The sequence below is a fragment of the Amblyomma maculatum genome, chromosome 3 (assembly GCF_055883805.1).
Source record: "Amblyomma maculatum isolate TAMU_Amacu chromosome 3, ASM5588380v1, whole genome shotgun sequence".
NCBI classification, from domain to species: domain Eukaryota; kingdom Metazoa; phylum Arthropoda; class Arachnida; order Ixodida; family Ixodidae; genus Amblyomma; species Amblyomma maculatum.
In genome coordinates, this window is record NC_139346.1 from 26,536,311 (window position 1) to 26,562,225 (window position 25,915).

At 45.0% G+C, this 25,915-nt stretch overlaps 1 protein-coding gene across 1 annotated transcript in view; it reads left to right on the forward strand.

Annotated features, from left to right (window-relative positions):
• The first annotated feature begins 2,263 nt into the window (after window positions 1-2,263).
• LOC146194388 (uncharacterized) overlaps window positions 2,264-25,915 on the forward strand; it is a 109,599-nt gene continuing 85,947 nt past the window's right edge. The window contains exon 1 of the mRNA XM_084596542.1: window positions 2,264-2,401. Coding sequence (XP_084452668.1) covers window positions 2,264-2,401 — 138 coding nt within the window. The remainder of the gene's footprint in view (window positions 2,402-25,915) is intronic.

Consider the following 25,915-nt stretch of genomic DNA (forward strand, 5'->3'; position numbering starts at 1 on the left):
CGAGACATCACCAATGTTTGCACTTCCAATACAGCAAACAAAAAATCATAACGCGCCTTATCAAAAGCTTTTGTCAGATCAATCTGAATTAGGGCCTCTTGATTGACCTCATCTGACTCTGCTTCTCTCACGGAACATGCGATATGGCCATGGTTTTGAATACTACGACCTTTGGTCCCACACAGTTGTTGTGACTCTCATAAATCTAATGCCATAAGCTGCAGACGAGAAGAAAGAACCTTCGCAAAATATCTTATAATCCACATTGCATAAGGATATCGGACGATACCCTTTAACTGTTTTCCACCGACATGCGTCCGTAGTTGTCGGGATTGGTATGGTGTGACCAGTTTAGAACGTAGTAGGTAAAAAGCCTATGTGATAAGCTGCACTGAAAAGAAGTACTTTGCTTTTTGCTAGTTGGTTCATGGTTGAAGTGGATTATGAAGACGGCGCGAAAGGGACGAGGACAAGGAAGGAACACCAAAATAACAGGGCAGGCGCCAACTTTCAACTTTCAGTTGTTGAAAGTTGGCGCCTGCCCTGTTATTTTGGTGTTCCTTCCTTGTCCTCGTCCCTTTCGCGCCGTCTTCATAATCCACTTCAATCATGCACTGAAAACTTCCAATATGGCAGGTGTTAAGGTAGGCATAAACGGTTTATAAAATTTACTACTTAGAACATCCGGGCCAGGAGACGTTTGTCCCTGTAGTGAAGAAATGACCTAATCGAAAGTAATAGACCCCTCAGTGGTAGCCCGCTGCTAATACTCAAGACGAGGTAAATCTTCTTGTAAATGGCTGAAATCAGACCCACGCCCGGAATTGTGAAACACTCATCATAATTATCCTTGCCTATCGTGAGGGTAGTAGTAGCGATGACAAATACGCTGCAATTAATGATAATGACAATAATGGCATCAGTAATAATAATGATGGTACATTAAGTTCATAATCGTAATGATAACAAACATGATGAACCATGTGCACCAGCAATGCTAAGGCTTTCGAATTTCTGCAGAGTAGATTCCACAGTGGGGGGGCTCTCGGAATTATTTAAACTTGAGCTTGTTCTGAAGTTCTGGGTATCTTAGATGATAAATAACTGCGAGTATTTCCATGCTATATTAGAATATGGTGATATATTTCATTTACAGAGAACAGCTTGATTAGCACAACAGGAGACGTCAGTAGACGTAGCCACTTAGATCAACGAACCGCTGCTGCGCTGCTTGCGGAGAGTATCAAATGGGTTTTAGACAGGCCCCTGTTTATGCCAAAGCGTCCATTGATCTCGTGCGCAGTCTTTTATTGGCCTGCGGCTCGCAGCTGGCGGACGAAATAGAGAGGAATGTAGCGTCGTCCGGACTGCTGCGTGTAATGAGAAAGCTGTCACAAGCCCATAAAAGGACAAGGTGCTTCGCTTTGCCTTTTACAGCATTCCTATTGAGTCTCGGTAGGGATTGTCTTTTTCTGGTGTCGTGGCTACTAACTGGCTCCATGTTGACTGGCTAGGCGCAGCGTGCGGGGATCTAGTTAAAATGAAATACAATACATATGTATTGTGCAAAAAGGGACACAAAATAGAGAACGCAGGCCTATCAAAGCTTCATAGGGTTTGACTGGGAATGCCTGGCAGCCAGGCTACAGCACACTGCACAAAACTATTACCGTAAAAAGTAAACGAATTGTATTAAAAATTTGAAACTCCAATTTCTTGTTTAATCTGATTCTTCTCTTGGTTTATAAGACGGATGCGGGTAGTTTATGGAAGAATAGGTCATGCGAAAAAAGAGGCACACAAAATGATGCTTACTTGGTGCCTGAGAAGAGTTCGGTGTTACGTAACTTCACTGCATTGTATTTTTTATGTATACACACAGCAGCAACTCGGCTTCTCATCCTGTCGCGCCATCTCTACGTGGCCGCCTTACTCCTAACAAGGCTCCACAGCCAACGCCACCTACTTCACAACAAACCAAGCCTAATCCTCAATAAATCTCAGTTCCTTTTCTGTTCACAACTAGGTTGGTCCGTGTCGTCAGTCTCTCCGACAATAACCAAACATAACATGGTGTCAGAATAACCTAGAACCCCGTAAATATGGCCAGTGTGTTTCTGCAACCACCTCCTCACTCCTCACTTTGAGCCCGGCGACAACCCGTACCAGACAGGACAGAACTGGAAAGACGCCTGCAATATCTACGAACTCGCATGTGAGTACGCCAGCACGCCTCCCGCTACTCGCAAGGCCTTACTCCAGCATGTTCTCGGGCCCCGCGGCCGCCGCGTCGCCCAGACAATTCCACCCTCAACCTCCGAGCGCCGACGGCACGCAGACGCCAGATAAAGTTACGTACCTCCTCGAGCAGTTCGACGCTCTGTACGAGCCATACAAAAACGTAATACAGGCTTCGGCTGTCTTCAACAGCATGCAACAATAAAGAAAACCACCCGTTCAACGACGTTGTAACTGACCTCTGGAGGCAAGCAGAAAAATGCGACTTTGGAGAAAAAGCCGAGAGGCTCAGCATTGAGGAAGTGATTTTTCCGTGAACGGGGCCTCACGCTTGACAAGATAATTACAACATGAAAAGCAGCAGAGATTTGTAGAAAGCACGTAAAAGACCTGCAAGAGCCCAAGCTTGAAGTGCAAGCCATAAACAATCACAAAAGACGGAACTCGTCAAAATAGCCAGCTTCTAGGACCCCGCTTTTGATCCCGTAGCAGAAGCAGCAACGCGAATGCTCGCGCTATGGAATAAGACACAAGTCCTGTCCTGTCCAGCAACGCGCCTGTCCCGCTTACGATCACAACTGTTACGCCTGCTGCAAATTCGAGAATTTTTCGCGCATGTGTAGCAACGCCAACGAGGCAGCAGCTCCTCAAGACAGCTGATCGGGCTCCTTGAAGGTCTTGAGCAGCAGAATCAGCAACAATAATTCTTCCTGGAGAGCCTCGCCCTCCTCAACGGAAACAGCGCCTCAGAATGGTTTGAAACAGTTTGCGTGAATGGTCACAGCATCGAGTTCAAGTTAGACACCGGCTCCGACGTGAACAGCATGTTCATGCACCAAATCATAAACTGGTGTATGCAACCAGACATGAAGCCGATGCATGCACGTGTGACGATGTACAGAGGGCAGGAAGTTCCTATATATGCTGAATGCCAACTTCAATGCTCAGCGGGCAAAGACTCCTGCATGTTGAATTTCCTCGTTGTCAACCAGCCGCTAAAACCAATCTTAGGCGCCGACGCATGCAAGGCATTGCACCTCATCAAAAGAGTAAAGCCGCAGCAAAAAACTGTAGTTGCATGTACGGAACGACTCTTCTGATGTATTTGAAGGCATTGGAAAATTGTCTGGGGTGTGCTTCATATGAAAGAAGAAATGATTCCTTCGGTGTCAGCTCCACGCCGAGTATCCTGCGCAATAGGGCTCAAAATGAAGGCCCACCTGCAACGCCATCATAATGACGGTGACAGAGCCATCCGAGTGGGTTCACCCAGTTGTCATTGCCAGCAACCTGAGTGCTAACCATCGCCAGAGCCAACAACTTAAAACTTAACAAGGAAAAGCTCCAGCTAGCTTTGACGTCGATTACATACCTAGGACAGCAAATATCATCCCATGGGATTGATCTAGAACAAGCAAAAGTGACAGCCATCGAATCTGTGCCACTCCCAACAAGCAAGCAAGAACTGCCCAGATTTATTGGAATGGTTACCTACTTGACGAAATTCATTGCCAACTTTTCGGAACTCACAAGCCCTCTTCGTGAACTACTGAAGACGGATGTCCACTGGCACTGGACGCAGCAACATACCGGCATCTCCAAGCTCGTGAAGTCAAGGTTGATTACGGCACCCGTGCTTCGCTATTTTGATCCATCAAAGCCCGTGACAATTTCTACGCACTCCAGCTCCTACGGAATCGGATCAGTCTTACTGCAAGAAGGCAGAACCGTGGCTTACGCTTCAGCAGCTCTCACAGCCACCGAGCAGCAGTATGCCCAAATCGAGAAAGAACTGCTAGCCGTCGTGTTTGCGTGTGAAAGATTTCATTACTATACGTTCGCTCGAGAAGTGATCATAAAGTCGGATCACACACCTCTGATTGGCCTGCAAAATAAGGACCTGAACAAAATGTCACCTCGACTTCAAAGGCTACTCTACGCCTGCAGCGGTACACCGTGACTCTGACCTACGTTTCAGGAAAACAACTAGCTGTTGGAGATGCCTTGTAAAGAGCTCTCGATGACTCAACAAGTATAGAAACAACACATCACGACCCCGGACTTGACATTTCATGTTTGGTTCAAGGAACTCCTAGCAGACTTCGCGAGATCGCTGAGGAGACATCACGAGATCCGACGCTTCAAAGAATAACCAAATACATCAAAGAAGGATGGCTTCAAAAACTCACACAGGTAGACAACAAAGCCAAACCATTCTACCATGTGAGAAACGAGATGTACACAACAGAAAGCTTCGTGTGCTACGGCCAACGCTTGGTTATACCAGCCACATGCCAGGCAAATTTGCTTCGCACGCTCCACCAAGCACACCACGGAATCGTTGTGTGCAAGGGCTTGGCAAGCCAGAGTGTGTATTGGCCAACTCTAAGCCAGGACATCGGGAATTTGGTCAAGAGCTGCAACATATGTCAATCATATCCAATTGGCAATCTACACCAGCCTGTATTGGACTGAGCCCTTCCTGATCGACGTTGGCAATAACTCGCCATGGACTTCTTCCATCTGCAGGGAAAGACATACCTGCTGATTGTCGATTATTTTTCCAAGTATGCAAAGGTACGGCAGATGAGGAACACCACAGCACGTTCACTGGTACAGGTACTGAGGAAACATTTGCCAGGTTTGGCATTCCAACGAAACTCGTATCAGACCAGGGACCACCCTTCGACAACGACGAGTTCAGAAAGGTATTCCGTGATTGGGACGTGACACAAAAGCCGTCTTCTCCCTTGTACCCCCGTAGCAGTGGTCAAGCGAAAAGAACAATACAGACCATCAAGGCAATGATGACTAAAGTAACCGAGGAAGGAAAGGAACTAACAGTAGTGCTCCTCAACTACTGCTCCACACCAATGTCAGGAGCAAAATCATTAGCTGAGCTTCTGATAGGTAGAAAGCTTCGCACGATCCTACCAACACTACCAAGTGCCTTGAAACCAAGCTTCCCAACTAAGGTTCACCAGAATCTTCTGCAAGAAAGGCAGAAACAACAACACAAGCATGCTGACCTGCTCACAGGAAACCTCCCCCCGCTTGTTTCTGGACAACCCGTATGGCTCCGAAATAGCCGCAACTGGACAAAAGCCACCCTGTTAAACGTGGGCCCAGAGCCTAGAAACTACACCGTGAAAACAAGCATCGGAGGCATCTTTGTAAGAAATCGATCCACCTGCGACCTCGCATGGTGGAACGTCCTACATCCCAAACTTCGGCGGAAGACTACGAGGTAATCGATTCAAGCACTCCTCAACAGAACCCTCAATATCCGGTCCTTCATCCCCAACTATTTCAAGTACCTCCTCGCCCACCTTATACTACTCGATCAGGAAGAAAGATCAAGCCTCCTGCACGTTATTCAAGCACAATCAGTGATTTCTGATAATCAGGATATTCCGTGTGCAACCTACTCAATTTTCGTTAAAGAAGGGCGTGTTATGTATACGCACAACAGCGACTCGGCTTCTCATCCTGTCGCGCCATCTCTACGTGGCCGCCTTACTCCTAACAAGGCTCCACAGCCAGCGCCACCTACTTAACAGCAAACCAAGCTTAATCCTCAATAAATCTCAGTTCCTTTTCTGTTCACAACTGGGCTAGTCCGTGTCGTCAATCTCTCCGACAATACCCAAACATAACAGTATTCTGTGAAGAATAATGTGAAAAATCCGCCGATATCTTGAAGGCCTTACGCAGATTTCCCGCGAGATTTCGTGGAACGCATTGAAAACCTTGCTCTCGCTAGTCGGCTCGAACGTCGCCAGCGGGTGCATTTCAGGATCCCCTCAACGAAAAACTGCGTGGCTTTTCACTCATTCATTCGAGGTTGACTTTGTATCATGATGGACCTGTCGGTTCCTCATGGACGCTAAGACCGCATGTATATAATTGTTTTTCATCACCAGTAACCGTAAAATCTTCAAGATATTTCTAAAACGCAATTATTGCTCGCCTGTTATTGTCTGGACTGCAATATAAAGCAGTGCAGAATGATGTCGGTTTAAACGTTGTTGTCGGATCGACGGTAATTTGACGGCACTGCATACGTATGCGAATCTTCAGTGTTCATACTGGGTTTTCTGTAGTTGCTACAGGTTGCTTTTCCAATGTGCATGTTTCTTTGCAGACAGCACGCTTGACAATTTCTATTGCCGGGGAAAAATGGAGGAAATACCAATATTCTAACCAGTGACGCTGACAGAACCCTTTGAGTATTTGCTGCAGAGCAGCGATGTAAGGCATCTTTCGGCAAGAGAAAATCGAACGTTTGCCAGACAGCAGGGGGACCCTTTCATATTCATTAAATAAGAAATCATGCACCTAACGCGAGAATAAAGTCTTCATTTGATACCATATTTACAAAATGTGGCGGCAAGACTTTCCATTCACAAACTGTTCTCAGAAAAAACGAATAGCGGAGTACCTCACCTTTAAAAGGAAATTCAATAAGTTTTAAATTGTGGTCCCTATACGCTTCAAAATAAAGAACAGCGGCTTCAGATATTTTTTTTTTCGTCAGTAGTTGTCCGAAAGACCGCGTAAAGTAGAAATATATGTGCGGCGGGTACGTAACTAATGGCCCTTTTTTAGGATACGGACGCAAACAGTTTTTTTTCTCGTGGTTTGGGTCGGTAGTAGCTGTTACTCAGCAAGAACAGTGGTAAATATAGCCGGTGGTCTTGAGCTTGCCCTCTTCCTCCTTTGTTCTTGGATGCCTGTCTAATGTTGATAAAACAGGTTACATTGTGCACGTCCTTAAAAGTTGGTTAACGACCACTTTCGACGATGCAGTTAATCAAATAATTGATCCTTTTAAAACACTGGTTACGTGAGGCACAGTATTAAAATTTTGCAGGAAAGAATTTCGTATATTTTATTGAATTTTTTTGGGCTGCTGTCAATAGTTCATGACGAAGAATCCCAGTGCAGTAGATCAGATGTAGTCAGCTGACGAAATAGTAGGCACATATTTCTCATTGTGGTTTTATTTATGTTTCGAATAACATGCGTTTTTCATAAGAAGCTGGCCAAGACTTTAAATGGACATAAACGTATATTGCACAGGCTGTAAGCAAGCAACCACAAATATGTGAACATTCTCAATTTCAAATTTTGTGCAATATTCAACCGGAAATTGGTTTTCGTTTCTTCTTGCGGCTAAGATAAATTACGCTGAAAAGAAAGTCCTCAGAATGCGCCGTGACAAACACGTATGCAGTTTGATATGATTTCCTATCTTGCACTATGGGGGGGGGGGGGGGGGGGGTCATATCCTCAAATAAAAAAAAAAGCAAGCTGCACACTGTGAAAGACGAATGCATACTCTGAGCAGACTGCGCCGTGTTTGCTAAATTCGAACCACTCTGAGTTGCCACGAGGCGAGGTAATTCTGAACCTATCGCAAATACTCAGTAGCACGAACACAAAAACATGCCCTTAGCAAAACTTTTGCCGCGACATCCGCTTGATTGTTGTGCATTGCGAGAGCAATAAGAGCGTCTTGCTTGACGACGCGAATTATACCGACAGCCGCCGTAACAAGAGGCGCACAGTGGCCGCAAGGTCATGTGACTGAATATGGCGGCGCCCATGTTTGCGCGCTATAAAATCATTTCAAAAGCATACTTTGAGTAGCGGCTGGAATTTTTGATCTAGGAATTCATAATCAACGGATAACCACTAACCAATAATTTATTAGGTAACATTTGGAATGAATCAGTTCACAGTTAACGCTAAGAAAGAGCTCAAAGCCTCGAACAAAGCAATGCCATTTAGCTGCTAAATGAAGAAGCAGCTTAAAGAAATTGGGTGAAGTAGGCTAGGTTAGGTTTATAGACTAATGCCACAAAGAGGCTCAGACCTCAGGCTACGAGAGACGCCGTAGTGGAGGGCTTCGGATACTTCGACCACTCGTGGTTGTTTAACGTGCACTGACATCGCACAGCGCAAGGGCGCTTTGCATTTCGCCTCAACCGAGAGGCGACCGCCGGGGCCGAGATTGGTTCCACCATCATTGGGTAGAGCAGTCGAGCGCCACAGCCGCTGCACCACCACGGCGAGGCACATTGGTTCGGTGATTTACACGGCTAGAAACCGGAATTGAGCTCATATGGTGCGCAGGACGTTGAATGCTAACGCAGCGTCCTATGATGACGCGTTGTAATGTCTACTGGAAAGAATTCGAATTGCCGACTCCACACTGCCATGGCATGCAGCTTCTCGCGCTTCGGCGGTACAGAAAATGACTACCATGTTATTAATGATCGCTACTGTTACTCCTCCCAGAGAGGTGTGAAAAATGAGTGGTATTTTTATACTACTGCACTTAGGCGCTTTTTCTTGGGTTAACTGTCCGTAGAGGTGATGATGTAACCGGAACAGCAAATGCGAATAAGAGTAGCAAATGAGAGTATGAGAAAGGGTGAGGAAGAATGCGAAGGGGAAGGGCACGATGGCAGAATGGAAAGTTATCAAAAGAAAATACCTCGAGCCTGCTCTGTCTTGTTTTTGGGCTGGTAAAACTGCTGCCCACGACCCACGCCGAGGCCCAACGTCGCCACAGTTCGGTTGTGCGTTCAGTGCGCGGTCCCTATATTCGCCTATATCTTCAACAGCTGCGCTCATTTCGCTCTTACCAAGTATCGCACTAGTACAATGAACTTTTTCAATGTGCTTAAACTGCCACTCTAGACAGTCAATTAGTGGGCCTTCATCCAGGACGTCAGACAACGACCTTCTGTTCTTTTCCAGCCTGGTATAGCTACCCTTGGCAGTACAAGTGCCGCGCCCCACAACAAAAAGTCAGCACGCGCCCACGCCGCGCCAGGATTTTATAAAATTTACCGCAGGGACTCGAGCCGCACATTGTATCTGTCCTCCGAGTTTCTGCCATGACGCTTCGGCTTTCCACACTTCTGCTTGCTGTGTTCGCCGCCTCAACTACTTTGGGTGACGAGACTTCGGTCAGTATAGATAGCAGTTATGCTCATCTATTGAAATATGACGGCACAGGTCTAGATAATCTCCCAAGCTAAGTCCCACTGCGCTAGTGAAGCTGATTGCTTTACGATATCCTTTACATTCTAGGATGTTTTTCAAAAGCGGGACCATTTCGTTGTATTGTCTGGGGTTAGGCTCATCTGGTTTTTTTTTTTTTTAAATGGCGCATTACCAACTGAGGCTACTACAGACTAGACACGAGATTTGATATCTCTTTGCTGTAGTGTGGCTTTAACTCTTCCAATCTCTAAAAAGATGTTTACTTCTTTTAAAAATATACGGGACAGAATAATGGGGCCGTTTCACTCAATATGATTTTTGTAAAACAGCGTAAATTTTTTTCTTCGTTCTTCGTTCTTTCAAACTTGCTGCATGTGAGTAGAATGTAACTTACTGCTAGCTCTTCTTCACGCACCTTACCTGGACTTCTCTTGTTTTGTGGGCAGAAAGTTATGTGTGAGGTGTGAGTGGCCTGTGGATTTACCTAGAGCATAAAATGACTTAATTTAAACGTTCCTGGAGAGTATATGACTGCCGCTTGTCTAAAACAGTTGGTTAACAAACGTACTCCGGCTTTCGAAGTCTTCTGGCGTTTGTCCTTGATTTCATGGTGCTGCCACTACCTACACAGTCACCCCTTTCTGTGCTTTGATTTCTCGCTTTACGCGCTTGATGGCGGGTAAAGCGTTTCCCAGTTTTGTTTGAGTGACTCACTCGCCTATAGGTAACGGAGCACGACGGAGATGCCATTCATTTTTCAAGCGGGTGCGAACATTTGACGGCCGTACTGGCTGGGCTTTAGGCCATTGACTACGGAATGGTGTTCGCGGGGAATCAGGTCTTTCAAAATATGATTGTTTTCTAGGATATGAAATATACACCCACATAAATCCTAGATTTTTATAGCTCATTTATTATCCTCCTTTACAACAACATATCGTCACAGTGGCGGCACCTAAGAATTTCGTATTTAGTGCACTTTTCTTTACTGCCAGAAGAAAGCAGCACGCATTAGAACGATTTTAGCGCTGGGCATTCCCAAAGCAAGTGGTGTATCTCGGATTCGCCACTTTTACGTTTGAATATAAGAGAGCCTTGGCAGGGGTGTAACTGTAAGAAATCAGGCGGTACCCGAGGGACGGCAGCAAGGGTGAGGATTGGTTTGGTTTGTGGGGTTTAACGTCCCAAAGCTACTCAGGCTATGAGAGACGCCGTAGTGGAGGACTCCGAAAATTTCGACCACCTAGGGTTCTCTAACGTGCACTGACATCGCCCGGCACACGAGCGCCCTGCTTTTAGCCTGCATCGAAAAGCGGCCGCCGAGGCCGGGATTCGATCCCGCATCTTTGGGAACTGTAGTTGAGTGCCATAACCACTGCGCCACCCCGGCGGTGCAGGCAGGGGTGAGGGCAACCTCGACCCGATCTCCAGAAGACCTACCTTCTCTGCAAGGGTGAAACAGTTGGGGAGAGTTGTCACACACGGAAGAATGATAGCATAGTTGAGCAGTCGAAGGGGTTCCTTGCTTGATGAAAGAAGAGTTAAGTTCAGTTCAGTCATTTAGTCGTGTCCGACTCTTCGTGACCCTATGAACCATATCACGCCATGCTTTCCGGTCTCTCAGTATCTTCCTAACATCACATGACTTCATCTGCAGCGCCTCGAGATGCCACCTAACGACCGCGTTCGCTCCCTACCCCTTCTCCGGTGATCCTCAACCTTTCCCAACATCAAATATTACTCCAGCGACTCCTCTCTTCTCATTAGATGACAAAGTAGCTGAGCTTTAACTTTAGAATTTGACCCTCTAATGAGCAATCAGGGTTTATGGTCGACAATATCGACTGATTTGATCTTCTGGCAGTCCAAGGAACTCTCAAGAGTCTTCGCCAGCACCACAATTCAAATGCGTCAATTCTTCGGCGGTCAGCCTTTTTCACAGTCTAACTCTCGCATCCATACATCACAACTGGAAAGACCATAGCACGAGTTATACGGATCTTGGTTGGCAGACTAATGTCTCCGCTCTTTACTAGGCGGTCAAGGCTAACCATTGCTCTCTTTCCCAGAAGCAAGCGTCTCCTAATTTCATGGCTGCAGTCTCCTTCCGAGGTAATCTTGGAGCCCAAGAAGAGAAAATCTGTCACAGCTTCCACTTCTTGTCCATTGATGCTCCAGGATTTGATAGGGCAAGACGCCATGATCTTTGTCTTTTTAATGTTCAGTTTAAGCCCAAACTTCTCACTCTCTTCTTGTACGCGCATCAGAAGTCTCTTGAGTTCCACTTCACTTTCTGCCATTAAAGTGGTATGAAATAAGAGTAGTGCTCCACAGATTAAGGTGCCGAATGTGGGATGAACCTGGCGCCTCATGAAGGGTAGTTAAATCTGCATAGCGTTGAGAAACCCACACGACACCTATAGACAGCGAGACGCGTGCCGCGAGCTGTTTGATGTCCTGACATGTCTCTGGAGAGCGGCTGAGATGTCGCGCAGGCCGGACTGCTTGAAGGGCGTCAGAGAGGATGAGAACTTGCGCCGCAAGAGGCATACTTGTGGCGTCCACGGAGCAGAGTTCCTCTAGAATACTAACGAACGCAGCACAAGCTTATGTAAGGGTCGTGTTTGCGCGTCGTCGATACAGTAAGTACGTACGCGCTACTGTTAAACTGTTAACTTGGTTTATTCACCAGATAAGAGGGTGCGACCAGCGTCGGCCAAGGCGTAGGCCGAACTGCCGGGCGAAGAACGGAGGGAACAGAGGCCGGAGATGGGGATGGGGCTTGCTTCCCAGAACTAGAGGAGAGTGAGGGAGCCCGCCGTGGGGGGCGTCCCGCTGAGCGCAGGCAGGCGGCGATTCCTCCCGGCGAAGCACGAAGAGGGGTGCGGGCCTGTTCATTAGCGCGTACTGCTCCAATCACAATAGAACGGACGAGCACAGCACTTCGTACACAACAGTAGGTGAGTCGGTAAATTTAAACATGGGTTGATTAAGGTCATGTCTGCACGGACAGTAGACTGATGTTCTTGCTTCGCAACCTTGGATTCTTGCATCCAAACTACCCTTGAGGCAGGTGAGCCTATTACCGTTCCAAACTATGCCGAAGCGACGATGCCAAGTGGGCAGGTTGGTTCATGATTATCTGGTGGCTTGTTCTCGCTTAGCTGTACAAACTTCACGAGAGGAAGGGGAAGAACTAGCGCTGGCAGCTGAGGAATGGAGTTCGTAGCTGCAGAAAGTATCAGTGCTTCCGCGAAGTGCGACAGACTGATCTTAAGCGTGCGAGAATCACGGCGCTGCTGCACCAGCTCATCGATGGTCTTGAGCTGCTTATTCTCTTATAAAGCCACGACCTGTCTGATGCGGGAAAAGCAACTAATGGTCCTCATAGCCTGTCGGTTCACTTCGTCGGGCTGGCCTTATTATGCTCTTGCAATGTTGAAACTCCCCTTGATAAACAATACTTCTCTGCAAAACTGCTCTCACCAATTGCCGCTGAAAAGACGAGGCAGCGCGTTCATTTAGGGGAAATTTAGCAATCATTGTTGAAGCTAAAATAGCTTGATTATCATTTGCTGAAAAATCCAAGCACTTGCTGAACCTGATTCATCATCGTCATCATCATCGTCAGATGGACAATCACCACTGCAAGATGAAAGCCTCATCAATACTCCTTCAATTAATCTGGGGCTCTGCTAGCTGCATCCACTTTACCCCTGCGAACTTCTTAACCTCATCCGCCCACCTAATTTTCTGCCGCCCCCTGCTACGCTTTCCTTCCCTTCGACCATCGGTTATCCTCTCTTTGCACTATATGTCCTCCTGCCGATGCCCATTTCTTCTCGATTTCCACTAGAATGTCTATACCTGAGTTATTTCTCTGACCCACTCTGAACGCTTCCTATCTCTTAACGTGCTTCGCTACCTGTTGCTTCGCTACCTGTTGTGAGCTTGAATCTTAGTTTATAATTCTGCATATTAATTTTCAAGCCAACCTTTCTTCTGTTTCTCTCTATGTCATCAATCGTTAATTGCAGTTCTTCCCCTGAGTTACTTATCAAGGCAATGTCATCAGCAAGTCGTAGATTACTGAAGTACTCTCCATCGACCTTTATCCTTAACTGCTCCCATGCCGTGTCTCTGATAAGTTCCTCTAAAGAAGCTGTGAATAGTACTTAGGAAATCATGTCTTCTTGATTAACACCTTTTTTATGGTATATTGTTACTTTATTAATGCGGAACTACGGCTGCTGTGCAGCCACTAAAGATATCTTGCCGTACTTTAACATACGGCTCGTCTAAAGCCTGAGTTTGAAATCCCTGTAACTGCCGAGGTTTAACCTGAATCAAAGGCTTTTTCGTAATGAATGGATGCTATGTGTAAGGCCTGGTTATATTCCGAGCATTTTTTTATCATAAGGTTGATAGTATGTATATGACCAATAGTAAAGTATCCTTACCGAAAACCTGCTTCATCTCTTGCTTGATGGAATTCTAGGATTCTCCTGATTTTGTTAGCGATTACCTAATGTGTAATTGATAGTAAGCTGATTGCCCTGCAATTTTTCAAATCCTTAGCGTCTCCTTTCTTATTAAGATAACGATATTGTTCTTCCATGACTTCAGTACCGTCGATGACACCAGGCATTGCTTTACACTGTGGCCAGTTTTTCTAGCATGATATCCCCCGTCCATTCAACAAATCTGTAGTTACCCTAACCTTCCGAGCTGCTTTCCCTTTTTTATTTTCTCAAGATTTCTTAACCTTGTCCTTAGTCACTGGCGGAACATCTGACTGCTTTGTAGCGAAAGCTACATTGGCCACGAACGAGGACTTTCGCGTGGCGGGAGGCATTCAGCCGTTGCCTAGCAACCACCGCAGCTGGCGGACGCCGCGCGCTTGCCGCGCCATTTGGCAATAATGAAGAAACCAGATGTCCCGTATTTAATGCAACAACAACAAAGCTAGACAGCCATATTAACCTGTACTAGCAATCAAGATTTGGATGGCATAGTCGAGCTAAGTCACTGATAATTTTATGCTGAGCCGGTATCACTAAAAAAAAAATTCCTTTCCACCGAGAATCGAACCTCCATCCCTCAGATTGGACAAGAGTAGATTGGACTGGATTAGATTAGAATCGATCGGACTTGTTTGGATTGAACAGGTTTGGATTGATTTGGACCGGATTGGTTGGATATTGACTGGAATGAACTGTACTTGATTGGACTGAATTTTACTAGACTGAATTTGTTTGCATTGAATTAGATTAGACTGAATTGGATGAAATTAGATTGGATTATAGAGGAGTAGGCAGCCAGCGCCAAGCATACTTGCTTTCGCTGCGTATATCTGGCCTAACTGAGCTAAGCCACGGCCAATATTTCACTACTGCCTATCTCATTATTGTTCAGACTACTTCGGCTACTATATAGATCAGTATAGAACTATTTGACTACTCTGACCATCCTGTCAATATTCGTGATCACATTTCCCCCTAGTCCCTTAGTGCATGCATCTAACTTTTGCTTATGCCCAATTTTCTCTTCACCGCTTAATGGCTGCCCCAGTTCTTGAGAACATGCTAAATTGTCTCATATTATACATCCTTATGTCGCCCACTTTACGCTTATTGATTAGCTTTGATATCTCTGCCAGTTATGTCCTGTTTCTTGGGTTGGAAGCTTTCAGACTTTCGCGTTTCTTAAATCTTTCGTCTCTTTAAATAGTTTACCGGTATCCTTTTTATATATCCTACCGCCTAATTCTACCGCGCACTTAGTAGTGGCATCTCTGAAATTATTGTTCATTTCTTCTACGCTAAGGTCATCATCATCGGTTAAGGCTGAATGTCTATTCCGTAGAGGGATTCTGAATTCTTCTACCCTTCCCCTCACTGCTAATGCGTTGATGGACATCTTACTGATCGGTTCTGGTCCCTCTTCAGATCTAAATTAATTAGAGACCTCACCATTCTGTGGTCACTGCATCATACCTTTCCTATTACCTCTACATGCTGCACAGTACTGGGATTGGAACACAGCATGAAGACAATTTCATTTTAGACTCTCCGTTAGGGCTTTTCCATGGTATTCATGATTCGCAAGTTCTCGTGCTCTGCCAACTCAAATAGTAACTCCCCCTGCTATTCCTAGAACCAATACTATAGCCATCCACCGCCATGTGCGCATGCGATGTGTAGGCCTATATATTGTTAACTACTGCAGAAAATAAAACCAGTTCTAGCAGCGCTCGTGTTTGCGTCCCTTCCTCCGTCCTCATCCTTTTACCCTATCTTTTTATTAAAACAATGTATCACCAACTAGCCGAGCAAACAAGTTTTATTGGCCCTGAATTCGCCCATTCGTAAAGAATATTGTGTCTTTACTTTCCCCATTGCCAGAGTCCTCCACTACGGCGTCTCTCATAGCCTGAGTTGCTTTGGGACGTTAAACCCTACAAGCCAAACCAAACCAAACCATTGGCAATTCTACACCTTCGCCGAAGCTTTCGACCGCCTGGTCATCATGACTATGTTTTCATTATAGGCGTAGGCCTATACAGCCTTCAGTTTATACCGCTTATGAAACTTAATTACGATGCCTGCCACCCTCTCATTATTGCTATGAAATTCTTCTATGTTGGTGAATCGTCAAAACATTGATTTTTGCCCTCGGATTTTCTAGAAATGCGGTGCTTGATAGACAAACACAAATTAGACTTGCATTTAATTTATGGCGTCGCCAGCGTTGGCGACCAACGTGTATGTAATCGTGTCTCAATGCTAATAGATGAAGCGTAATTAGAGTAATACTCAAGGCTGATTGCACAGTAGACTACTGAGTGAGCATACCTCGGTGAGTGCTCCACGCCCTACGCGTATTGCAAGAACTAGGTTTCTGAGATTTCATGTAAACACCATGAAAGCGAAATGAAGGCCGTAATAAGGTGTAACTGCTAGGTGGGCGGGATCAGGGTGCGCAAAACAGCACCCCGCCCGATTGGGGCTGCCCACACAAAACCACTGCAGATTCCCCGTCGATTTGTGCGGCGATTGAAACTCGCGCGTCGTTCGTATGTTACCTACGTACGTCAGGATTCTAAGAATGAAGGCTCTTTTCGGGAAAACAGTGGGAAAACATAGATAGCCCAAATGGGGCGGCCGATTTAGTGCCGCTGTGAGCACTACAGTGGCCGTAAAGCGGGGCTGAACCCACCGGAATGTCTAGACTATATAATGCAAACATTCTTTGTATTATTTACTTTAATTATAGATCATTAGTATAATACATATAAGCATCTTAAGTCGGCTAGAAAAATGTTTTGCCTTTGGTTGTTATGCTCAACTAATTTCGGTAAAATGTCTGGACCATGCACACAAGTTACTGGTGCTCTTTAGTGATCGTTCTGAACAGGTTGCAGCTCTCCGTACATTAATCTTCAGAACATGCATTTAACTACTTGAACTAGGAGGAACATAAAGTCAGTCAAACTACATTTATCTGATGACATAATTTAAAAATGTCGTTTTGATGCGATTTTAAAGGCCATATATATAAACGACCATAAATATGGTCATAAGGATTCAGTGGTACAGAATATACTAATGTCCATCAATTATCTGCTCAGCCCCTATGGGAATAAAGTGCGCAAGCTCAAGTGCGCAAGCCCGTCGTAACAATACTATATAATAGAGTGTCAAGGAAAGGTGTGCAAGGGACAAAATGGTTGATGTGGTTTAATTAGCTGGTTAATTGAAGCCAATAACTAATTACTGGTTCGCAGAAACATCTGTTCTGTGGACACCTTATTTGCACCATAAAAGAAGGGGGGAAGTTGGGTGTGAAAGCGGAAATAGTGAAAGGGCTGCCGTTGTGGAGAGCTCCATAGTAACTTTGACTACCTGGGGATGTTTAACATGCATTCTCATCATACAGCACACAGACGCCTCTTCGTTTCGCCTCCACAGGAACTCAACTGGAACCTATTATGTGGTTTACATGAAGGGAAAGGCCCCACATTAGTCACTCTCTGAAGAACTAGTTGATTTGGAATACGTGTAAAGAATAAAAAGCTGCAATTGTACATCTATATCTTGCTCGAATTATTTGTCTCAATCTATCGAAAAGGTGAAACAGCTGATGAGCTGCGCTCAAATCTCGTATTAGGAAGTAACGCAATCGTCGGCAACTTTTTTTGCTGTTGGCAACCCTACCTCCAAGGGTTGCTGTCTTCAGTTTCCCCTACGGCGGCAAAGGGGCCTTTCTCGAAAAGTGACATTGTAGTTGCGGCCAGGCGGCGCAAATCGGGCGGTGAATGATGGTGGAGACTGGAACTGACGACTGTACGGTGCACACACCGCTGCGCAGATAGCAGTCGATTTCTTGCAGTCGCTCACTAGGCGAGGTTGCGAGGCGTCGCTTGTAAAACATCATAGGCCGATTGGTGTGCGAACACTGACGAAAGGTGTGACTGGCCTGGAAGCACAGCGGGTGGATGTTCGAAGTCCGCCAGGCATCGAATTTTTTAGGGCTTGACCTTTGCTCGTAGGCTTGACGAACAGCGGCCACATGATGATGTTCACTGAGAGCTTGCTCGCGTCAGGGGTTACTTGAAGTTTCTCGTAGGGTCGCAGACGTCGTAATGCGGCAGCATGTTGAGGGCCGTTTGTTTTTGAAGAGCATTCGTCACTGTCGGCGTTGCACCGACAGCTTGCTGCACTTCTCAGAAAATAGCCGAGAGCGCTGCTACTTGGAGCTGTTGCGACGATGGTATCACCTGGCGCACTTCTTCTCAGTTATTCCCGCGGTTAAGGTCTCGAAGGCTGTCCCCATTCGCAGATGTGCAGCTGTAGTAGCTTGCGCAGGCCGGTGAAATGATCTTTTTTATTGGTGCATGCGAGTGTCCATCGTCTTCTAGAGTGTGGACGCTTTGCGTTCAAATTCGGCCACTGTTATTGGCAGATTTACGAAAAGTCTGGCAAAAAGCGGCTGTTTAACGAGTAGCATCAAATATTGCACATTCTCCAATTCGATCATGTTAGAGTCGGCGCGGTGGGCGAGGCGCTTCATTCCCGAGCCGGAAACCAGGACCTGTTCATTAGGGAGTTTAATCCTTGATTCGAGAAGTGACTGCACGTTTTCTATCCTGAAGACACTGGTGAAGGTCTTCGAAAACTCGTGCTTAAATATGTCCCATTCCTTTAAACAAGCCGCATGGATTTGAAATCTGATTCGCGCAGGACTCTGAAGTGCGAAGTAATCCTGCCACAACTTGACAAAATCTTCCCAGGCGTCGAACCTTACCACGCATTCTGAGAGGCCCATCATGTCTTCCGCACCATCATTGGGCAGTCGTTGGAAGATGGAGGACTCCTGGGACTGCACTATGTCCAGTGTTGGCTTCGGTTAATCAGGCATCTTCGATTGTATTTCACCTTGATGGAATTCAGCACTTCGAACAAATATTACTTGGTGGTGACGAGGCGCAATTCAACCGAGGAGGAGCCTGGAATTGTACGAAAATGTAACCTTTATTATTACCTCTGGCGCAAAACTAAGCAACTCGACGGCGTTGATGACAGCATCCGTGCACGGCGGTTGTCAAAGTGCGATTTCCCGTCGCACGTCAGCGCTCAAAATAAAGTGTGCTAAGAAGACTCTAGATAAAGACTGAAACGATGTCTGTAACAACCAGGAGCATTATATGAAAAAATTCGCGAGTGCGAAGATTAATTCGAGATACACCCGAGTGGATCTTGAGTGAAAAGGAAGTGATAAAAGGCGCACCTCGCGGCAGCGGACATGAACAAGTAAATACTTCAGTGCGCTGCAATCATATATGGATACGGCTGCATGCTGGCGGCCGTTCAAAAGCAACAGATACAGATTGGAACTGTTCGCGGCTCTATGCTACGAAGTTTATGTAAGAGCGTCCCTATACTATGTGTTGGTCTGGATGACATAGTCAGTAGAGCAGTAAAGCTTACGCTGTAGTGCAGCCTGATTCCTGTTGATGTCGACATCGTAAACGGCACAACCTTGCAAGTCCGAACCTTCATCTGGATGCTCAATACACCTAGGCAGGTACTGAGATCTTGTTAATACTCCTGAGCGTTTGCAGACATTCCAAAGCAGTTAGAGTCGGGATCGAGCCATACATCTATAGTGTTCTACTTTTCCTAGACATGAAGCTTCGAAAACCTCTATTCCCTACATACGCGTCCAAGTCAGCTTAGAGAAATCTGTTAAATTTATTCATGAGGCTTTTGTTGATCACTTTATGGTCACTTTATAAAACGTGGATCGGAGAGTAGGCGCAGCCGGATGCTCGATTATTAGACAGCAGCGCTCGCCTTGAGAGCCATCAGTTGTGGGAGAGGAAATCGGTCGTCGAAAGACGCTTTTCTGAGGCACGGGGGCTTTCTGGCACGGATTGTGGTGCCAATAAGCCCATTGGGGAGCTTGAATCCTCTTGCTGTACGGCTGGATGTTTATGTCAGCATGCGGAATGGGTGTCCATGAATGTGTTCCCTCCTTTCAGCGGGCAGATCACTTGCGGGCTCTTGGGTATTTGGAGAAGGCGGGAGGAAGGCCACCGCTGCCGATGAAGCGGAAAACAAAAGCTGGACTAAAGACCGAGGTTCAGGTGTCGTTTTCAGACTTGGAGTTGTTGCCCGAGGCGCCGGTTATGCTACCTCCTCCAACACGGTAGCGGAAACACTTGGCCTAGCATCAGTGCCTAGCTAAGCTCCAATCATGCATGGATGAGATGCGCTGCTGATGTCGCAGTCTTACAGCGAGAGAAGGTCTTCCTCAGAAGGAAGGACCACTTGTTTCCTCCTTGTCCCGTCTTTTTTGCGCTGTACCCCAGTATGAATGAATACAAACTCGACCAGATTTCAACTTTACTTCTTCAGACGGCTATAATCCAATGTCTTGAACTAGAGCACGTAGTTATGCTGATGACGGGGTTTTTCAGAGTAGTGACATGAACGCACCTTAACATGAATACAGTTCTTCCTTCCATCTCGCAATGTCTTGACCTGCTGGTTCGTTGCATATTTCCTGTGGCTGTGATGCGCATGGTGCTTGATTGTGGGAAGACGTTGCCAGGGAGAGGTCGGCAGTGTTACGTGACAGTCGAATCCAGTGATGTTAACCATACCATATACCAAGGTTATAAAATAAAGAGGCGCCAACAACGAACGAACACAAGCAAGTGACACGGACAAGCGCTCGCTGACAACTGATTATCGGATGAGACACGTGAATTTTTTTTCTGCCTCTCGTGAGCAATGCCACACCGTGCCTATATATTGTACGTGTCTCATCCAATAAAGAATCAGTTATTAGTAAGCGCCTCTCGGTGTCACTTCCTTGTGGTCGTTCGTGGTTGGCGCTTATTTTCTAACATGCACCAACATTAAACAGCCCATTAAAAGGTTCTACTGCGGTATGCCAGGGGCCCCTTCTATGGATTTCTAATATTTATTTATTTGTAGATACTGCAACACCACGCTGATTTTGGGCTACGGACACCCTATCTTACTTATTTTATACCCTTTTTCTATGTAACAACTGCAAACTGTCTGTTCCAGTGTAAGAATAGCCCCCGAAATTTCGGATGCACTGCATCAGCGCCGCGTTTCGGACTATTTCTTGCTCATTTTTTTTTTGACCGGTGGCGTATCACGCCCGTCGAAAACTATTTCTTGCTGCGTCGGAATTTATTGGCCTGTAATAGTTACCTGTAAGTACTGCGCATGGTATCGATGACTCTAGTATAGAAAATTGAGTTTTCTGCTTCCTCCAACCCGGAAGCCTGGAAGTTTCAAACCTTACATTAAAGGAAAACATTTCGGGAGTTAAAGATGTAAAAATATCACTAACATCAAGACTGAGATTGCGCAATCTAGAACATTGGAGAGTGTAAGGCTCGGGACATCGCAGTGGATTTGAACATGATGAGAATTCACAGCAAAGAATCCGACCACTGAGACATTTAAAGGAAGCTTTTGTTGATGCATGAAGTACAAAACTCACCACTCTTGTACAACAGGGCAAATCTGTCGAACAAGCAGCCTGAACAGCGGTTCTCAATGATGTCCTTGATCATTTTCTCTCTGTAGCCGCTCTAATATAGCTTTCTAGGCTATATATAGAGAACAAATTCATTAGAGCAAAGGAATCATCATGAGCTGTATATAGGTTTCCCGCCGTATACTATGTGCACTTCGTTCAAGGAGGAAAAAGCGGCCTGTTAGGAAGTGACTGTCAACAGAAATGTAAGAACCCAGCAAGAATTTTCATATGAGTGCTCCATCTAATCCAAACTGCCCCTTACGAAAATGCCATATCTTGACTTATAAAAAGAATCCAGATCAGATATATCAGGAATTGGGCAGATATGGTATATTAGGACAGATCTAGGCCAGATAAGGCATATCTGCCTAATTCCTGATTTCGAGTACCAGATAAGGCATATCTGGTTGTATATGCCTGATCTGCCCAATTCCTGATTTAAAGATCTAGCCCGCATGGCATGTAGGTTTTGAACAATAGATCGACCTATATATATCAACATATCACTTTATTACAACACACACAAGACAATTTCAGCATTCCAGCTAGACGCCCGCTCAATCAAGTTGCCAAGGGAAACCTAAATTTCCCCTTTTATTTCAAATCCTACAGGAAAATAGCTTTGAAACCACCGGTTTTCTTTTTCCCCTGCCTATATGGAATCGCTCAAAGACGGGCCGGAATTACGTGTGTATACCGAGGGCCAAAGACATGCTCATCCGTTGGTAAATATTGAGATTCTACTTATTTACGCGCGATACTATAACAAGCTAATGAGATATCTGAACAGAATAATGTCTACACGAGAAGCTAAATTGAAAGACATTAACCTATTAAATTAGATATTATATTTTATTCTACTCTTTTACACACAGAGCTTTAACCAGTAAATGCTTTTAGTTTGAGCTGGTTTATTTGCGAAGCTAGATAAAATAAACGGCTATTAATCGAACTAGACTATTGAATTGAAATTTAAAGGTTTGTCGATACCCGGAAAAGTATACCGCTAGACCGTAAGGCGATAAAACACACGCTGCTGGGACTGCTGATAATACCTAAACCTTGTCAAAGTACATATAGGCTGTCAGGAAGTACTGGTGTTACCTTAAGCAGAGACTGCAGTGCAAAATGAGCGAACGCGAATAACTCGTGGTTGCTTTTAAAATTAAGAGAGCAAACAAAGAAAAAAGCATGTTCGATGGCATTTGTCATGACAGCGTCAGCTCTGCCCCTAAACCAAATCAAGCATGAAGCTACTTAGGTAGTGCAAATAATAATATTAATAATAATAATAAATAATAAACAATGAAGGACCCTATCCACTCATTGAAGTTTGTCAAAAATGCTGGAGCGAAAGACAAATAAGCAACGAAATGTACGGAAAAATACCACATAGTGGCAATTACCATCCAATTTACTGATTGGAAAATTACTTTTCCATCAAAATGATAAACTGAACAATATTCTGAGGCTGGCAAGTGCTAGTTCCCGACAAGAAGTCTCACGCTCACGGTTTTGGTGATTGGGCGTGAAGATGAGGCGGAACGATGAGGGTGCGATCCGACACAATGGTGGAGATTTGGCCAGGCCACCCAGGGCAGAAGCCCCGAAAAGCTCAATCGACCATCAGGTTCGCTGCCAAGGCTGGGGAGGCAACTTCCACCTGCAGTGGGACACAATAATTTCCTCTGTGCGAACAGTCAGACTGAAGCTCTTGTCGGTTTGCTGTCGCATTTTTGTTACATGCACACAGCTAATAGCGAACAGTCGCTGGCACACACACACACACACACACACACCAGCATGCACAACATGCAGCACGCCCACCAGCCGCACCGAACTCCGATGTCTGCCACCGAAAAGGAACGATACAGCAAATACTTAGGCGCACGGAATTGAAAGGGGGAGAGGAAAGAAGCAAGCACACACAAAATGGAGAGCTCGCTGCCTACGCGGTATAAAGCGTGGCAGCGAGGAGGAGAGATGAAATGCGAGCCCGCGACGCAGGGGCCGCAGCTGTCAGAGAGGGAAGAGGGGAAGGCGGGAGAGGAGGAGTCACTGTCTAGCTAGTGCGGCCCTCGACGCAGGAGCCGCCAGCTGTCTCTGAGGGAGTAACCGTCTAGACAGTGTGGAGGGGGCCGAATACTTAACTGCCATGATTTTCTTGATATTTTGAATCGCTCAACTTAACCGACAATGCTTTTGTGCACCGGACTACCGCCGCATCTTAATGAAAATGCGAGTTAGTAGGCGGAAAGAGGAGCATGTAGCCATAACCCAGCGCCCTCCTGGATTAAGGAATACATGGTGTAATAATTATGGTGCAGTGAAATCTGCAGAATATTTGAAATATTAGGAGTCGTAGCTATTTTCTAAATTAAATACAATTAACACTAAGCATGCAGGCAATGCTGAGTGTAGAAAAATTGAAGCTCGACCACATGATGCCAATATTAGATATTTGCAGAAGGTAGACAAAGGCCATATATTGCTAATATACAATCACTATGGGGTCTACATAATTAAGGCCCCGATGAGGTTATGTAAAGTTCTGTTGATGCCAGGCATGTTGCCCTAGCTGGTCTGTCTATATAAGGTCATGACGATGCCATATATGCCCTTTATCAGGCCACATAAGGTCGCGAGGGCACCATATATGCCCCTGATGAAGCCACATAAGGTCCCGTTGCCCGTTCAGATATGGATTATATGTTGCATGATATGGCCAAATCTGAGCCATATAAGGGCAACATTTTGCACATATATGACTTTATCTGGTCCAGATATCTATTAGCTGCCTTATATATTTGTATCTGGCAGCATATCTTCTACTACTGGAGCAGATATGGAATTTCCGTAAGGGGCGCCACGCACTTGCTCTAGCTCTGGCAGGCTTTTGAGGTGCGCAATGTTTGTGTCGGAAAAAAACACCTGCCCGATAAACACGTAGACACGACATATTGCAACAAACCCGCAATTCATTATGTTTCATGTCCACGTGTAGAGAAAACATTTCGAATAAAATAGAGGCGCTGAAAACGCCTGACGTATGTTTATGATACCGTACGTGCAGTTAAGTGACCTTTGCGTAAAAACAAAGCAAAGCTCATGCTAGGCCAGTAACAGTATTTCCTACGAGGGTTTAAAACAGTTCCAGATGTTATAAACAATAAATGACATGTGCACAGCTGGAATATATAAAGACACATTTTTTCTTGATTCTGTTTCTCTACTTTTGCGCTAGAAAAATCGCTTAAAAGGGAATTTCGCAACTTGAAACTGCCCGCTTTTTAATAAATATTGACGTAAGCAGTTCGCATTACATCAAAAATAATTTCATAATCTTTCGAACAGCATTAGGCAGGTGAAAAACGAAGAGAAGCAACAAGAACTTTGCTGCATAAACTCAGCAGCGAGAATAGAGACATATTGCGCGTATAAAATAGCATGCACAGCACTTTTGCGTTTACTAGAGAAAATTTGAGTGAAATTCAAGATAAAATCTCTGCTGAGTTAGAAAATGTTTTTATGTGGTTCACATCTATTCAACTGACCTTAAACCTTAGTAAGATGAAGTACACAATTTTTCACACTAGGAAAAAACAATTGAATGATGAAGAACTGATATATCATTACGTGGATCACGAATTCCACAAGCTCTCTCGTACAAATATTTAGGTGTATTTTTTTATTCGGACATGTACTGAAAAGCCCACATTACACACCTTTGTTTGAAGCTGGAATACAAATGTTTTATTTCAATTAAAGCTCGTGAATGTTTCGAATACCCCGTCCTACGCATTCTTTACTTTTCCTTTATTCAACATCACCTCAATTATTGCATCGAGGCATGGGGAAACACCTTTACTACTTAATTGGAACCTGTATTTTGTCTACAAAAACGCGCATCAAGAGTTATTTCCTTTTCAGGGAGTTCTCAATATAGCACATACCTGTACAATTCTCTTCATGTTCTGCCACTAAAAGCACTGTACGAATTCAAAATTGCTCAGACCATTCACAGAATCGTAGTAACGAACCACTCCCATCACTTTGTTTAAAATTCCGTTACTAAACACAAGAGCTGCCACATACAAAAATTTTAATCTACCTTCATATCAAAGCATGTACAGAAAAACGCTTGTGGAATTTAACGGGGCTTTTATTTGGAATTATTTACCACTAAATATATACCAAGCTCCACATTTTACTCCTGCTTTAAAAAGGTTCTTTTTTCGGAATATTGTGAATTAGGAATAAATTTATATTTATAATTATATAAGCTATGCATGTTATGAGTTTCTCATTATGAATTGTATTTCTTATTTCATTTATTAGCGCGCGGCATTTATTTTATATCCTATGTTGATTATGGACCCGTTACTAGCCAATGGCTATGGGTCCATGAATGATTGTTTGTATTTTGCAAAATACGCAATAAATACCGAATGAATTAAATCAAATGAAATGAATATGTGTTATAACCACGGTGTCTAACCGGAATTTTTTCGGGTTCGATTCTGGTTCGGGATCGGCTGCGGAGACACATTCCGTTCCGGTTCGAACCAGTTTGACC